The sequence below is a fragment of the Leopardus geoffroyi genome, chromosome B1 (genome assembly GCF_018350155.1).
Source record: "Leopardus geoffroyi isolate Oge1 chromosome B1, O.geoffroyi_Oge1_pat1.0, whole genome shotgun sequence".
In the NCBI taxonomy this organism is placed as follows: Eukaryota; Metazoa; Chordata; class Mammalia; order Carnivora; family Felidae; genus Leopardus; species Leopardus geoffroyi.
This window is the reverse complement of record NC_059327.1, coordinates 114,268,337-114,284,702: the sequence shown is the minus strand read 5'-3', so window position 1 is coordinate 114,284,702 and position 16,366 is coordinate 114,268,337. Positions and strand designations below refer to the sequence as shown.

The 16,366-nt window shown below is 44.5% G+C and overlaps 1 protein-coding gene across 5 annotated transcripts in view; it reads right to left on the bottom strand.

Annotated features, from left to right (window-relative positions):
• ETNPPL (ethanolamine-phosphate phospho-lyase) overlaps window positions 1-14,505 on the bottom strand; it is a 53,169-nt gene extending 38,664 nt beyond the window's left edge. For 2 of the 5 annotated variants that reach the window (XM_045470847.1, XM_045470818.1), the window contains exons 1-4: window positions 6,249-6,480; window positions 3,066-3,184; window positions 2,628-2,787; window positions 95-169 (exon numbers count right to left, since the gene is read on the bottom strand). In XM_045470847.1, the coding sequence (XP_045326803.1) occupies window positions 95-169; window positions 2,628-2,787; window positions 3,066-3,184; window positions 6,249-6,448 (554 nt within the window). In that variant the 5' untranslated portion in view covers window positions 6,449-6,480. Of the gene's footprint in view, window positions 1-94; window positions 170-2,627; window positions 2,788-3,065; window positions 3,185-6,248; window positions 6,483-14,247 lie in introns of those variants that run through there. The other 3 variants (XR_006710696.1, XM_045470835.1, XM_045470826.1) reach the window with 3 other exon arrangements.
• Between the last annotated feature and the right edge of the window lie 1,861 nt (window positions 14,506-16,366).

The following is a 16,366-nucleotide window of genomic DNA, read 5'->3' as shown; positions in this document are numbered from 1 at the left end:
CCACATGGGCTTGTGGTATTTGGTATGGACAGGACCAATACGATTTTGTGTCTGAAGGAGCTTCTTGCTTAGAAGTCTTGCATCCAAAACTTACTGGTCAAGAGTGATCACATCTTGGTGGCCTCTGAACTGCCGAGCCAAGCGTAAGGCTAAGTCATTGGCTTCAGATCTAAGATAACACAGAGACAGGGATCAACATGACATAAGCTTCAAAAGAAAAATGTTTCAAAATGTTCATTACCAAAGTTGTAAGATCCCGGTTATTCAGAAATGGATGGAGAAGTAAGTTGCAGTCCTCTCTTTCCCCTTCAGTCTTGCTCACCCAGCAAATCTCACTTCATCCTTCTAATACAAGTTCCCCAGAGGTTTTCAATAAGGAATGAGACACACAGAAGAAACCCAATTCAAAGGATATGCTGCTCAGTTCAAATTTCAGCCTAGTTCAGCCACATTAGTAGGTGGCGGACTTGGAGGATGTCAGGAAGCCCACGTTAAGCCTCATCTCGGAGGAATGGCAGTGCGACAGCCCCTTAACTGGACCACAAAACTAAGTTCTACTGACCCAATATTTGATCAGCTCTTCATTGATAAAATGAAGATCATAATTTTTCTTTCTGGTTTTGGGCAGTCTAAATATACTACTGAGACACAGAGGAAGAAAATAATCATTTGTGGGATGTTTGCTCTCTGCCAGACATCATATGGAGTGTTTTGGTTGCATTTATTCTCAGAACTCCTCTGTATGGCGGGGGCTGCTGTCTCCTTTGTATGGATGAAGCAATGCCTCAGAGAGGTTAAGGAGCTCTCTGAGCTCTCACAGCTAATAAGAGGTAGAGCCAGCATTCAGACCGTTTAACTTCAGGATTATGCTTTGTACCATCCCAGGCTCTGCTGCCTCCAGTCTCTGGTGACAGTGCTGTTGGAAGCAATCGCTTTTTGACAGTGTAGGATTCTTTAGAAGTGAAAGGCAAATATTATGGTATTTAATTCATTGAAGGCAAAGAAATGCTTTATAGCAACAAATTGGATCCTAAAATGTCTTCATTCTTTACAAAGAAAAAGGAATGATCTTCTGCCTACAAAATTGGTTTTAAAATCTCATTGAAAAGAGAAATGTGAATCACAGTATCAGATGATCAAACATTTACAGAATTTCTAATAGTTTTAATCATATATACATACACATAATTTTTAAAATATGAGTTTAATGCTGTATGTACAGGTCTCCGCCCAATATAATATTGCATTGTGAGCTTTTCACATGTCACTATAAATGTATTTTCAAAAACATATTTTTAACATCTGCAGAATATTCCATAGAGTGGATACAGAATAACTTGAATTTACGGAACTTAAAAGTTGGAACATATCTATTCTTTTGAATTTAGTCCTTCCTTTTTTTGTGTTTGTGTTAGGGAAATGTTTAATTGCCTAAGAAAACAAGTCAATCAAAAGTTTTACAGGGGCGCCTGGGTGGCTCAGTCAGTGAAGCATCCAACTTTAGCTCCGGTTATGATCTCACGGTTCGTGAGTTCGATCCCCATGTCGGGCTCTATGCTGACAGTTCAGAGCCTGGAGCCTGCTTCAGATTCTGTGTCTCCCTCTCTCTCTGCCCCTCCCCTGCTCACCCTCTATTTCTCTCTCAAAAAATAAGTAAACATTAAAAAAAATTTTAACAAAAGTCTTAAAAAGTTATATCCGTTTAGTAGAATTCCTTCTTTGCTGAAATCCATTATTTGTGCTTCAAAAAAACTGTCCAGGCCTTATTGATTTAAAAAATTTTTTTTTAAATGTTTATTTACTTTTGAGAGAAAGAGAGACAGAGTATGAGTGGGGGAGGGCAGAGAGGGAGACACAGAATCTGAAGCAGGGTCCAGGCTCTGAGCTGTTTATACAGAGCTGAAGTCGGATGCTTAACCGACTGGGCCACCCAGGAGCTCCTTTATTTAAAAAAAATTTTTTTAACTGTTTTATTTATTTATTTTGAGAGAGACAGGGTGAACAGGGGAGGGGCAGAGAGAGAGGGGGAGAGAGAGAGAGAGAGAGGGAGAGAGAATCCCATGCAGGCTCCGCAGGATGTGGGTCTCCAACTCACCAGAACATGAGGTCATGACTGAGCAGAAATCAAGAATCCGAGGCTTAAGAGGCTGAACGACCCAGGCAGGGGGTCCCTATCGATTTTTTTAGCTGCTTCCTCTAGTGTCTGAAGAGGTGAGTGTCATATGACTGGTTAGGTTTTGTCACGTGAGAACCAGCTTGGATATTTTTGCCAGGGTTACAACCCAGGTGTCTCTCCTTTAGGGATACTAAAGCATTCTAGATATGCTTTCCTTACCTTTCACCAAGGGAAGCCCTGGTAATAAAAAGCTGAGTGACATGCACATGTTAATCATCAGTGGCTGTGCCAAAAACCCCCGGAGCATGCCGTCCACAAGCTCATGGAGCAAAAGCAGAAGAAAACCGGACCATCAGGGCCCCCGTGTGTGTTCACTTAATAAGTGGCAAGAATCTCAGAAAAACTTTTTAGACATCTGCGCTCCACCACAAATCAAAAAGAAAGATACGTGTGAGAGAGTAAACAAAGAGATGAGTGGGAATGGGGGTGGGTGGGAAACTTCGAAACATACCCTGAGTTTGTAAAATAGCAAACAGAGAGCGTCTCCGGCAGGGTTGCTGAAAGGCGCCTGGCATACTCAACAATATTGTCATGAAGGAATCGAGAATTTGTGTTTAGAAGTTCCATCTGTTTCAGGGCAGCCGTGACCACTTCCGGGTGACAGTGTCCCACTAGAATTTAGAAGACAAAGCAAACAAACAAACAAAGAAATCACAATTTTAAATTCCTGGGCAGTGAGGGGGATTCTGAAGCAAGAAAAAGAGAAAAAGAAAAAGTTGAGCTTCCTTCTCTCCCACGTTGCTCCGTAACTTTTCCTGGCGGGGACGACTGACCCCATTCAGCCAAGGAGCTGCAGCCATTGCAATTCCTGCGACACCTATCAGTGGTGCTCTGTCTGCCTTCCTCCACAAACGCATCCTTCAAGGCACAACAAAGACAGGACATGTACCGTGCGCCACGTTGTTGATGCAGTCCAGGTACTGTTCACCTCTCTCGTCAAACATGTACTGCCCCTGGGCTCGCACTATTTTGATGGGATCCGCAGCAAAGAACACTTTGCATGAGGGCCTAGAGATAATGAAAGGAAACACGTTGGTCTGGAAGGACTGCTCAGTGTTTTTCCTTTTCAGTGAAGGTCATGATCAGTGGAAAATTACAGTTACATAAAGGAAAGAGAAACACAACCTGGGTGACATACATTTAAAAAAATTTTTTTCACATTAGCCTGGAACCTTTCACCTTAATCCCCCATTCGTGACCCTGCTCATATATTTCATGTATTTGTTATATGAAATTTGCCATGATTTGACAACTCGGTTTAGAAGCACGTGGATCAACTCTGACAGCTCTAATTATACCAACCAATAACTCATTTTCCTTTGGGAAGTTTCGTTCTACCAGAAAAAAAAAACAAAAAAAAACAAAAAACTTTTTTTTTTTTGAGGTTGACTATGTTCAGGAACTGATAAATATTACAAATATTTAATCCTCCCGACAATCATATGAAATAGGGTTATTATCATTCTCATTTTTACAGGTGAGGAAACTGAGGCTCAGAAAAATCAAGACACTTGTTCAAGATTACACAGCCAACAAGTGAAAAAAAACCCTGAATTTGATAGTAGACTGTCCTAATACCATAGCCCAAGTCAGTATCTGCTTGTTTTCTCCCTCTCCCTTTCTGGTCTAATTGATAAGAAATCAATAGCACTAAAAGCGAAATATAAATAAATTGGTATTAAATACTATAAAACAGATTTTATAGGAGACCATTCCCATGTCTTTTGAGTGGTACTTGTCCTGTATCAAATGGATTTTCCATTCTTAAATAATGAAATCCAATTATCCTTCTAATCCCTTAATCCATTATTTTGAGCATAATAAAAAGTCATCCATATTTTGGGTTACTTGGATGATTGGAATATAAATTTTAGAATGCCTGGAGTATACATTTTAGTAACATAGAAACATCACGAAAGTTTTTTTTTTTTATTTTAGCTCTATGGATATGTAGAAAGTAAAATAGAATATATTATTTTTATTTTGGTGATTTCGCATGCACAAAAAAGTGCCACATGCATTGGAGGTATTTTGGAAGGTAACGAAATGCTTACATATTAAATTGAAAGTATTTTACTTATTGCATATAAGTAAAGTAAAATACTTTACTTTAGAAAGTATTTTAATTATTGGGGCGGCTGGGTGGCTTGGTCGGTTAAGCGTCCGACTTCAGCTCAGGTCATGATCTCACGGTCCGTGAGTTTGAGCCCCGCGTTGGGCTCTGTGCTGACAGCTCAGAGCCTGGAGCCTGTTTCAGATTCTGTGTCTCCCTCTCTCTCTGCCCCTCCCCTGTTCATGCTCTGTCTCTCTCTGTCTCAAAAATAAATAAACGTTAAAAAAATTTTTTTAAAGTATTTTAATTATTATATATAGGTAATCTTAATTTAAAATTGCCTCAGATTAAGCATCATCAGTTAAAAGGAAACTAATATTTAATGAGAATTTCTTATTAGCTCAAACCCAACTGTTAGTTTATACTCCCCGTTAAAAGCCAAAGGAAACCTTTGTCATGAGTGTGGGCTAGTAACTGCAGACTTCATCCTCCCTTGCTAACGGTACTTTACACGTTGCACTCAGACTTCAGGTAAAATTCTTCAGGGCTGTCCATGGTGATATTCCTCCTTTCCCAAAATTTCTTCTGCTTACACTAGAAACCATTGGCTTTTCCCTGGAATCTAATTATATAGGATTGAAAACTAACAGAAAAAGACAAGGGGGTGATTGAGTAATGAGGGAGGAATGGGACCATTTTGGCTTCCGCTATGCCGGGTTGAGAGAGTTCCTTCCAAGCAATCTCCCAACAGGCCATCTAGAAACGTCTGGGTTGAGACCAGGAGACCAGTAGGAGCAACCGCCTAGCATTTCTCAGAAGTAGATACTAGTTCTTTTCTTTCTTGCGTCCCTAGTCTTCTCTCAAGTTTACCCATGACAGTGCTTGTTAATTACATGTGAGTATTGCAGGCCTTTGATTTTACAGTGGCCACAATCATCATCTATATTTACATGTGCCTTTTTAGAAACCAGATCATGCTTATTAATCTCACTTGCTCACTGCTGTGAAGCAGAATGTTATTTCTACTCCCACAGAAGAGGAAATTAAAGTAATCTGACAGAGGTCACACAGGTAACATGACACCCTACTAGGACCAGAGCCCAGGTCTGACCTAACATTCAGTGCTGTACGCTTACCGGTATTTTACCGAGTCGTTTATAACACGCGCAAAGCAAAAGGAGACTGGAAAGAACATTGCATTTTTTCATTGTAATGAGGGCACAGCTTATTTTACCCTTAACAAAGTGTCTTAAGGTTTTCTTCTGGCTGGATTAACCCTTTATCTCCTAACCACGCAAGCAAGAAGAAAAAGTTCACTTTAAACAAAAGTTGTCAGAATTAGTTTGTTTTCATAGCCACTGTCGAAAATATTTTTGAGGGGTGCCTGGGTGGCTCAGTCGGTTAAACACCCGACTTCTGCTCAGGCTCAGGTCATGATCTTCGGGTTGGTGAGTCTGAGCCCGGAGAATGGGCTATGCGCTGACAGGTTAGAGCTTGGAGCCCGCTTGGGATTCTGTCTGTCTGTCTCTCTCTGTTCCTCCCCAGCTCAAACTCTGTCTCTCTCTCTCTGAAAAATAAATAAAGATAAAAAAAATTTTTTTTTTTAAATATCTTTGAGTTCACAGTTTTGAGAGCTTTCGGGTTGGTGGGATTTGGCGCAGGGCTACCCATCTCCGTCTCAGCCCCCATCCCTGGAATAGTTCCCCTCCTAGATCTATTAACCCTCGTGGGACAACTCTCGCAGCCGCCGGCAGCTCCCAGGCAGCGGCGGGGGGCAGAGCGCCCGGACTGCGCGGGAGCAGGCTGGCGGCGTTCCCTCCCGGCGGAGGCGCGGCGGGCACCGGTCGCTGGCGCGGCGGGCGGGCTGCGGCGCGAGTGCGCAGGTGCCGCTGCCGGGCAGCGGCGTCTCGCGCTTGGCGGGCCACCGCCCCGGGGGGCCTCGGCGCGCCGTGTTCTTGCTCGCCCGCTACCTGCCCCGCTTCGGCTCCCCGCCCCTGGCGCTAGTTACCGAGCCCTCACCCGATGTGCTTCCTCCTCAGCGCCAGGGTGTCCTGCTTGCTGTACAGCTCGCACATGGTGGCGCGGCTGCCGGGCGCTCCTCGGCTCTCCCTCTCGCCTGCGAGCGCCTGCCTCGCGAGGCTGCCCCAGCGGCGGGCCTTTCCCGCCGCGGCCCCTCGTGGGGTCCCCTCGCCCGGGGCGTCTGGAGTCACTGGTGGCATCAACTAGCTGGGGTCATCTCCCTTTTAAGTCTTGCCCTGCCTTTGCCCTTCGCCAAGCCCCACCCTCCTGTTCCCCCTCCTCCGCCCGGGTGCCCGCTTTGGCCAGTCACCGGACTAGCCACTCATTCGCCACCACCCGTGCCCCTCAACTAACTGACTCCGGCTCCTGCCCTGCGGTTCCCACTACCCCTCCCAATCGTTGCTACTTCTTTGGACTCGCCTTTGATTTCCCGAACTCGACCTTGCCTTTGCCTTTCTTCCTCTTCTGCCCGCGAATTCCCTCCTTCCCACTTTCTTTCTTGTTTCTTTTTGGTGTATCCCATTGTGTTCTTGTAAACGTTCAAAGATAGGCGCTCTCTGGAGATCAGATCCTACAGTGGTCTCCTTTCTCACAGTGAGAGTATTCCAATACCAAAACCCATCATAAGTAAAGTAACGTCACATGCCCTAAGGATCAGTGACAGGGACGCAGCCTGATACTTGTTGGGAATGATAACTCAGTGTTTCAAAGATCTATTGTAACAGTAATTACACTTCTAATTTCTCTCCTACTGTACAGATTATGAAACATATTCACGTGATTTACCTGGTTCAGTCCTCCAAACAAACCCCGAGAAATGATGAGGAGAGTTGTTATGCCATTAACATAAGACGAAAGAGATTATTCCCTGTCGCCTGATTACATGTCTATCTGGTGGTGCATTTGGAATTCATTCCTAAATTTCTTGACTTCCTTTGGGATGATCTTCACACACTGATCAAATTGGAAGTTCAATATCTGGACAAAGTTAATGCTGATTAACTATAACATTAAGTCATAAGTTATCTTAAGAACTACAGATCATCTGATTTAACTTCCCTGTTCTGTCGATAAGAACAACGAGGCACAGAAAAGGTCTTATTCAAGGTCATGCAACTATTAGCCATAGAGTTTAAACTAGAGCATTTCCTTCTTTCTGTGTTTTGAAAGGCAGCAAATAAAGCTTAATTTACCTATAGCAACACACTTGAAGAATGTTTGCAGGTGATCTTTTTCTTGAATGAAGTTATTAATTTACATTACGGCACAGAGGTAGTATTATTGCATTGCCTAAGATAGGCTGAGAAATAGGGTCCTATGACCAACAGCGTGGTAAGAATTCTAGGTGTTATAAATGAAGGGCAGAAGGCACTTACGGATCTCCCAAGAAATCCTAATCATGTAATCTTGGCCCAGCCCCATACTTGGAAGATGATGCCAAATGTACATGTATTCTCAAAACACCTAGCTAGACCTGGCGAAGTCACAGATAGTCACTCTTTTTCTATAAACCTCCATGGTTTCTTGTTTTGCCCAGTGCTTTAAAATATGTTCTGTAAATAACGATGGACCAAGAGTCTTAGGGTCTAGATCTGGTTCTTTCATAAACTAGTTAGGCTTCTTGACCTTTTGGAGGCCAAATTTCTTTGTAGTAAAAAAAAAAAAAAAAAAATCTCCTTTTGACTCAAAGCATTGTAAAGAGGGCTTAAAAGAGATCGTGACTGTAGAATGTGTGGTAAGATTGTTGTTAAGATCTCAATGTTCCTACCTTTTTTTTTTTTCTTTAATACCTGACCTCTCAGCAGAGTTATCACTCCTTTCTCCTTGAATCACTTACTCTTATAAATTGTTGGCACCGCCACACTTTCCTGATTTTCCTCTTCTCTCGCTTAACATGTAAATGTTCTTACCTCTGGGAATGAGGTCCTGGGCCCTTTCTTTGCTCTGTGCTCTTCTCCAAGATAATCCACCACAATGCCCTTGGGTTTACCCATCAAGGTGCCTGATTTACATCTCCACCCAGTTCTTTTTTCTTCTTGGTCCCACACTTTCATATCTACTTCTTTTCTTGACTTCTCTACTTAGAGGCCTCGGATATACCTCAGACAGAATCAGTCCAAAGTAGAAGCTTTGATCCCCACCCCCAAAACTACTGCCTCGAATAAGTCCCCAACATCAGACATTCATTCACTCGTCCACAATATATCAAATACTCACTGGGTGCCACTGGATGTTTCAGTTGCAGGAGATAAAGAGGAACTAGACCGAATGGACTTACCCTTGGTGGCTCATACTAGATGTGCATTGTCTAGAACATAGCCACTAACCACAGGTGAGTTTTAGGGACCCACGGTGTGGCTAGTCTGAATTGAGTGAGATGTGCTGTCAACATAAAATACATTCAAATGTACTGCAAAACACCTGTGAGATTTGTCATTAATTTTTATACTGATTGCTTGCTGAAATAATATTCTAGATAGATTGAATTAAGTAAAATGTCATTAAAATTAATTTCACCTTTTTTTTTAATGTGGCTACTAGTAAACTTAAAATTACGTATGTGGCTTCCATTACTTTTCTGTTGGACAGGATTATTCTAGACACACAGAATAAGCACATAAATAAAATAACGAGAGAATGGCTTAAGTTGCTTTCATTGTGGTAAGAGCCTTGAAGGGAGTTAACTAAGGGAAATGATCCTAAACCAGAAACTAGGAGTCCTGGATCATCCCTCTCTTTTTCTCAGCCCCATCCCCACATCAAATTATTTTTGAGCCCTGTTGACTCCACCTCAAAGTATATTCTAAATCTCTCTGCTATCACCCTTTCTACTACCACCGCATGTAAGCCTTCTGCGGCTCCGCCAGGACCTATGCAGAAACACTCGGGAGCTCATTTCCTTGCTTCCCCTTCCCCCACCCTGTGTGGCCCGATCCTGTCCTTTCCCTTTTTAAAACCCAGCAGTGACTTCCAGTTTTCCTCTCCAGGCTCAGTTTTGATTCTCGCCCCCTAGCACGCATCCACCCCACTGGGGTTTCTTGCCCGTAATGACTTCAAAGACTATATTTGCTTCGGTTTCAGTTTGAATGTCACGGACAGCCCTGGAGAGGTCGTTCTGGACTACCTTGCTTTAAATAGTTCTCAATTAATTAAAAACAGGAATCCCTGCCCTGTTCCTGTCTTAATCTCCTCTTTGTTTGGTCTTTCTCTGTCTCGTTCATCAGTGTAACTCAGCACAACCCAGCACTTACCATCCGGTAGACAGATAAATATTTGTGGACTGACTGACTGAAACAGAAAAGACATGTGAAGACTCAATACCTTGTTTCAAAGGTGAAGTTCTTAGGACGCCATAGAGCCTTTGAAACCTTATTCCCTCTATTTGCATACTGACTGCCAATACATTTTAGCCATTTCTTTAGGAGAGAGATGCTTAGATTCATTATCTTTTAATTATCTTTTATAGGAAAACAGGTTGCTGCTCCAAAAACATCATTTCCCCATTGTTTAACTTATTTCACAATGTGGAATATATAATATTAACTAAGTACCAAGAACAGTCTTTAAATAAAGAACAGACACGTCGTAGCACCAAAATAAAGATGGATACAGGTCAACAGTTCACCTTCTGCAATGTTTTGTCAAAAAACAAATTCCAAGGTGTTTGGTGTATTTTCCTGTGTACTTCTGTATCGCATGATTATTTGGTAAGAGTGGGTGCCGGTGCGTCTTTCCTCCCAGAAGCAGACGTTTGCTCAGTTGTGGTCCTGATCCTATTGATTAGGTCACCCCATTGAGTGAGTTCTGACCTGAAGTTCACAGATTACTCAACAGCCTACACTTGGCCAAACAAACTGTACTTGTGCATGCCAGAAATGAGAAGGCACAGTGTGCACCAACTTGGGACAATAAGAATTCCACTCCATATTCCAATGAGAAGAGTCTGGATGGCAGGTTTTAATTTTCTTGTCAGTGACAAACATGCAAAGATGAGTGAACTCTGTGTTCCCAACCACAGAGGCTCTCCAGCTTATTCTACAATACTCAAGATGGAATGTGAGCATTTGACTGGTTCCTCACTCTCTCCTGTTACCCTGCCCTGCCATCCCCCTGCCCTTCGTGGACACTTGCCTTTTCTGAAATCATACATCATCTGGGACAAATGCTGGGTGTGATGCTTTTCGGACATGACACATGATATCCAAGGAGGGTCTCCTTTGCCCCTGACACTCGTGGCACGAGAGTGCAGGTCAAACGTCTTAACTTCACTGAGGAGTCCACACTGATGTCAGCATGTGTGTACAATTGCACACACAGCCCCTAGTTCACATCAGAAAGAACCCAATAGGCCCTCCCATACCTGGGACTTCAAAACCACGTTAATGGAGCCATTCGACCACTCGGGAGATGTGTGTGTGTTCCTACTGTATACACCTATCCTCTCTGTCCCAAACTAAGTCCACAAGAATCTTCCAGACTTGTGTTTGTGTGTGGCAGGGGGAGCCTTCTGAGGGGTGTGTGTGGTGGTGGAGAAAGGTTATATTTTAAATACCCTAGGCTGGTGGGCGTGGGCAGCGCCTGGGTGGTGCCTGGGCGGCTCAGTTGGTTAAGCATCCAACTTCTGCTCAGGCCATGATCTCACACCTTGTGAGTTTGAGCCCTGCATTGGGCTCTGTGCTGAGAGCTCAGAGCCTGGAGCCTGCTTTGGATTCTGTTTCCCTCTCCCTCTGCCCCTCCCCAGCTTGTGCTCTGTCTCTTTCTCTCAAAAATAAATAAACGTTACAAAAAAAAAAAAAATACCCTAGGCTTATCTTACTCTTACTGGAACTGTAGTCAGCCTGGAAACCACATAAGCACTCAAGAGGCCGACTAGTGGAACTTGCAATTCGTGATGCTCCAGATGCAGACAAGGATCAAGAATAAGTCTCCAGTTCATTTCTCATGAGTTTGTTTCTAGTGTTGAAGCGGTCTAGCATATGCCACCGTGGCATAAAACTTATTTTGAGCTGCAGGCATTACAATAGAGGTAGGAAGAGGCTTTTATCTTGAACTCCCTTTATCCGTCCAACAGCAGAGCCCCCCAGAGGAACTCAACTGTCATCTTCAGCTTCACAACCAGGAAAGAATGATTCTTATCCCCTGCACACGAGACCACCTGACCAGACACGGTCACAAAACCACCACACATGCCATGTGTTCTCCTAAGGGCCCGTTTACCTTTCCTAAATGGCATTTGTTTTCCCAGAAGTATTCATTCTCCCTTCCCTTTCTTGCGTTAAGATGGTTTATCAGCTCCAGATTCTGACTGCCCTTTTGAGTCACATTTTCCTGTGTGCTTCCCCATAAATGAATAGAAATTTGTCTTAGGCGAGCCGATAGGGAGGATAACTGGACAGACTGCGATCAGGTTCCTTCTTACTCCAACTGGATAATGTGCAACTATGCCAGTATGAAAAGAGTTTTCCGAGGACACAATCCTTGTGAGGTCTCAATATTTTCCTCTAAGGAGCTGGCAGAGGTTGGGGACAAGTGATAAAGTCCCAAGTTCAACTGCTTATGGGCTGGGGAGATGCACTGTTCTGCGGGACGTTTACAGAATGTGGAACTAGACCAACATTCCATTCCATTGCTCTCGGTCCCAGAAGGCCCTAGAAGCTTCTGCAGTCAAAGAGCTTCTTCCCTCTCTTGACAGCTGTATGTCTATCAGTGCACACACACACAAAAAAAACCCCTCCTATTTCAAGGAACACACTTTAAAATACACCAGTATAGAGAATCTGAATGTTGAATATATCAGAGCAAACAAGAGGGAGAGAGCAAGAGGTGGGGCGGGAGGACACAGGGCTTACAGACTTTGCTCAGGATCATGGACTGGATTCCTAAGGAATTACCTGCGGGGGAGTTGTCCTACTAAAAGTGTCACTCTGGCTGTGTCACCATGTGTCACTTCTTGCTTGATTTAGTTCCAAGTAGGGAAAGTATCATGTGAACTAAGAGTTTACACCAAGATCCTCCACTGGTTGGGGGTCATAAAAAGCACAGCCCCTGTTAGGACCAGTTTTCTTTTACATGGGAAAGGAAGGTATATTTCTCAGGGGTATTCTGCAGGGTAGCACTGGACACACTTGCTTAATAAGAATCAGTGAGAGGGGCCCCTGGGTGGGTCAGTCGGTTAAGCGTCCAACTTCGGCTCAGGTCGTGATCTCAAGGCTCGTGAGTTCGAGCCCTGCATTGGGCTGTCTGTTGTCAGCACAGACCCTGCCTCGGATCCTCTGTCTCTTTCTCTCTCTGCCCCTCCCTTGCTCTGTCACTTAAAAATAAACATTAAAAAAAAAAAAGAATCACTGAAGAACTTTGCTTAAAGTACAGATTCCCAGGCACCCCCACCCCCGTGAACCACCAAAATGGGATCCCCAGAGAGGGAGCCTGGGAACCTGTATTTTAACAAACTTCATAGATTCCTACCATCAGGCAAGTTTGAGAAACATTGTCATAGGAGGTGGGCCAAAGCCACGGGGCCATTTCAGTAGATGGTCTGTTATTCCTGGTCTAAGATATCACTGTCTCTTGTCTGAATTATACCAACAGCCTCTTATTTGTTGCTGCAGGTTTATGCGTGGGTCCCCCTCCAGTGCCCCATCCTCAAAGCAGCCGGACAGACATATTTACTATGAAAGCTGGATCTTCCCATACATCTTAATAATTTTCCACTTGGGGCGCCTGGGTGGCGCAGTCGGTTGAGCGTCCGACTTCAGCCAGGTCACGATCTCGCGGTCTGTGAGTTCGAGCCCCGCATCGGGCTCTGGGCTGATGGCTCAGAGCCTGGAGCCTGTTTCCGATTCTGTGTCTCCCTCTCTCTCTGCCCCTCCCCTGTTCATGCTCTGTCTCTCTCTGTCCCAAAAAAAATAAATAAACGTTGAAAAAAAAATTAAAAAAAAAATAATAATTTTCCACTTATCTTAGGACTCCAATCCATGATCCTGTGTCCTCCAGCCCTGCCTCTTGCTCTCTCCCTCTTGCTTGCTCAAGCCCAGTTGCTTTGGCCCTCCTCAGAACTGCCTCATCTGGGTCCTCACGTGAGAAGCTGTCCCAAGGCCCCCTACGCTACTCCCACCATCCCCCCCCTTGACTCAGGCCTCCGCTTCAGTGATGCTCACTGTGGTCAGCCACACGCCCCACTGCCCCTGCCCAACCTTAGGAAATCAACTCCAGCCAACCTACCTTTGTTTGCTATTTCCACAGCATCCCATACTTTTTTTCCCCCTGGAGCACTCGTCACAATTGTAACTAATTAACATATTAGCTGTATCATTACATGTTTTTCCTCCCTAGAATTAAAGTCCCATGGGCGAGAGACTGGGTCTGACCTTCTCCCACTGTATCCCTAGTGTCGAGTCCAGGGCCTGGTAGGTACATAGTAGGTACTCGATAAATACTTTAAAAATAAAGGTCAAATTTAGTTACCGGTGTAATAGCACTTGCTGCTATAAATGATAAGGTGCTTTCATTTCTATCTCTCCAATCTTCACACCAGCACGGTAGGTGTTATTATCTCTATTTTCAGAGTAGGGTATTGAGACTCAGGTCGTAGGATATGCTCTGGGCCTCAGAGTGGCTTTGGGGTATAGTCAGGATGAGATCTAAAGCTCATGCCCCTGGGAGGGCCTGGGCCTGGTGGGGAAATCATGGGATTTCCATAACGGGACCCACAGTGGAAAATGCAGTTGGTTAAGCATCCAACCAAGCTCAGTTCATGATCTCGGGGTTTGTTGAACCAAGCCCCACGTGGGGCTCTGTGCTGACAGCTCAGATCCAGAGCCTGCTTCAGATTCCATGTCTCCCTCTCTCTCTGCCCCTCCCTCACTCATGCTCTGTCTCCCTCCCTTTCTCCCTCAAAAATAAATAAACATTAAAAAATTAAAAAAAAAAAAAAAATAAAGCTTATGCCCCTGTCGTCCTGTCCAACCACCTGGAGCGCCGTGTGAAGGACCAGAGTTACCTATATTCTTCTTGGAACCTCTTCCTTAGGAGTCTTGTGTTTATTTTGCTCTTCACACGGCCGATCTCATCTGCTAATACAGGGTTAAGAGGGCTCCTGGCAGGTTTGGCTGAGCCTGGTAGCATCAGCTGTTTTTCCCGGAGAAAGTCTATGTTTGAGGGTCACGGTCAAATCGAAAACAATTTTTAAAGCCATCAATGCGGCAGCATCGGGCTGATGCGTTAGCTTGCTTTTATGCGAAGAAAAAAAAAGTCCAGAAATGTCAGTAAGTCTCTTTAGTCCCAATGTGGGTGACTCTGCAAGAATAGACATGGGACACAGGCGTACCGAGGCTTCTGGGAAGGCTGCCAGGACTCAGCCTCCCTGGGAACTGGCAGGCCCAGGAGCCATGTGGCTGCCAAGTGCTTGGCCAACAAGATTCCTTTCTTCCTGACTTGCCCCCGAGACTGAGGCACATGGGGGCAGGCCAGTAGCGACAAAAGTTATATAATATGTGTGTTTAATTTTTAGCAGTGGCAACAAAGCAGTGTCTAATTTGATGTCACATGTTTGGTGTTATAAACTTGTAAAAAGTATACTGAGGTTTTCATGCCACATTCTATTCTGTAGCCTTGAGAATACTCCCTGGCTCATGGCTCGCCTGATGATAAGGATGTGTGGTAGGTTTGGTAGCAGGGGGCAATTGCCACTGCAAAAGCCAGAGCGGTGCCTCCTCTGGGAAAGCAAAATGCCTTACACAGGTTTCGAGCTATGAAATGACAGGCCTCAGGAGGGGGTCTTAGATAGGAGGGGTCCTGAGACTGAACTGCTCTGCCTGGAAAAGGGGAAGGAATTCTTGCTCTGGAGATGGAAGCTCGGGGAGAGAAGACAGGAGGGTGAAGAAGAGAGAGACGAGTGTCATGACGGGAAGCTGGGGCTTGAGCAGGAGAAAAGGTCTGGGAACCTTATCATTTTTAAGGGCTGTCTGGCACATCCACCTGGGCCTGGTGGGGAAATCATGGGATTTCCATAACAGGACCCACAGTGGAAAATGGGAACAGCGCTCAGCTGAGGCAGGACACTGGAGGCCAAGATGACCAGGATGGAACAGCACCTCTGACCACTCCTGGGGCTTCTCCCAAGATGTGCAGAGGGGGCTGTAGACACGATACTCTAGATTTCGAGGGACAGGGGAAAGTGTGCTGACACCTGGGATGTGTCTGTAGGGTTTGTTTCCCAGACCTGTCTCTTCTTGTCTCCATTTTTGCCACCTCATTTCTTTTGAGGGAAACTGTGGTAGAAGGAACAGCGGTTTTGGATATAAACTGACCTGAATTTGAAACTGAGCTCTGTTTCAACTGCTTAACCTGTTTGAGGTGCAATGTTATTAGCCATAAAAGGAACCTCACGGGATGCGTGGGTGGCTCAGTTGGTTAAGCATCCAACTTCTGCTCAGGTCATGAGCTCATGGTTCTTGAGTTCAAGCCTCATATCTGGCTTTCTGCTCTCAGGGCAGAACCCACTTCAGATCCTGTCTCCCTCTCTCTCAGCCCCTCCCCCACTCATGGGCTCTCTCTCTCTCTCAAAAATGAATAAACATTAAAGAAAAGGATCTCACAGGATACAGAATTATAGGGATATTCAAATTAAAGGGCATGTCACGTGTGGTTTGAGCTCAGGGCCTGGAGCGGGTCGGCTTGATTCCATTTGCTGGTTGTGTGAGGTCCAGCAAGTTATTCAACCTCCTCTTACGGAAAATAGCACAAATAGTAGGTCTTTGCGAAGATCGAATGAGATAATACAGCAAAGCTGTTAGAATAGTGCCTGACATTCCGGCAGGTGTTTAATAAGTGCTAACCATTACTGTTGTTCTTACTATTACATATGTGAAATGTCTGGTCTTGGTAGAACCTTAATTACCCACTTTTGCTGTTCATTTTATAGAAATAAAGACATGGCAATTCCCATGCTACCAATACGTCTTTTTCCCAAAGGAGTTAACTAACGGAGAATCGATTGATTGCGTATCTCAGTGATGAAGGTTCGTACAAGACTTTAACATCTCTCCTCTTACTTTATCCTGTGTAAAGACCTCTGGCTAAAGGGATTTAAAATGGTGTTGATATATAAGTATATTTTA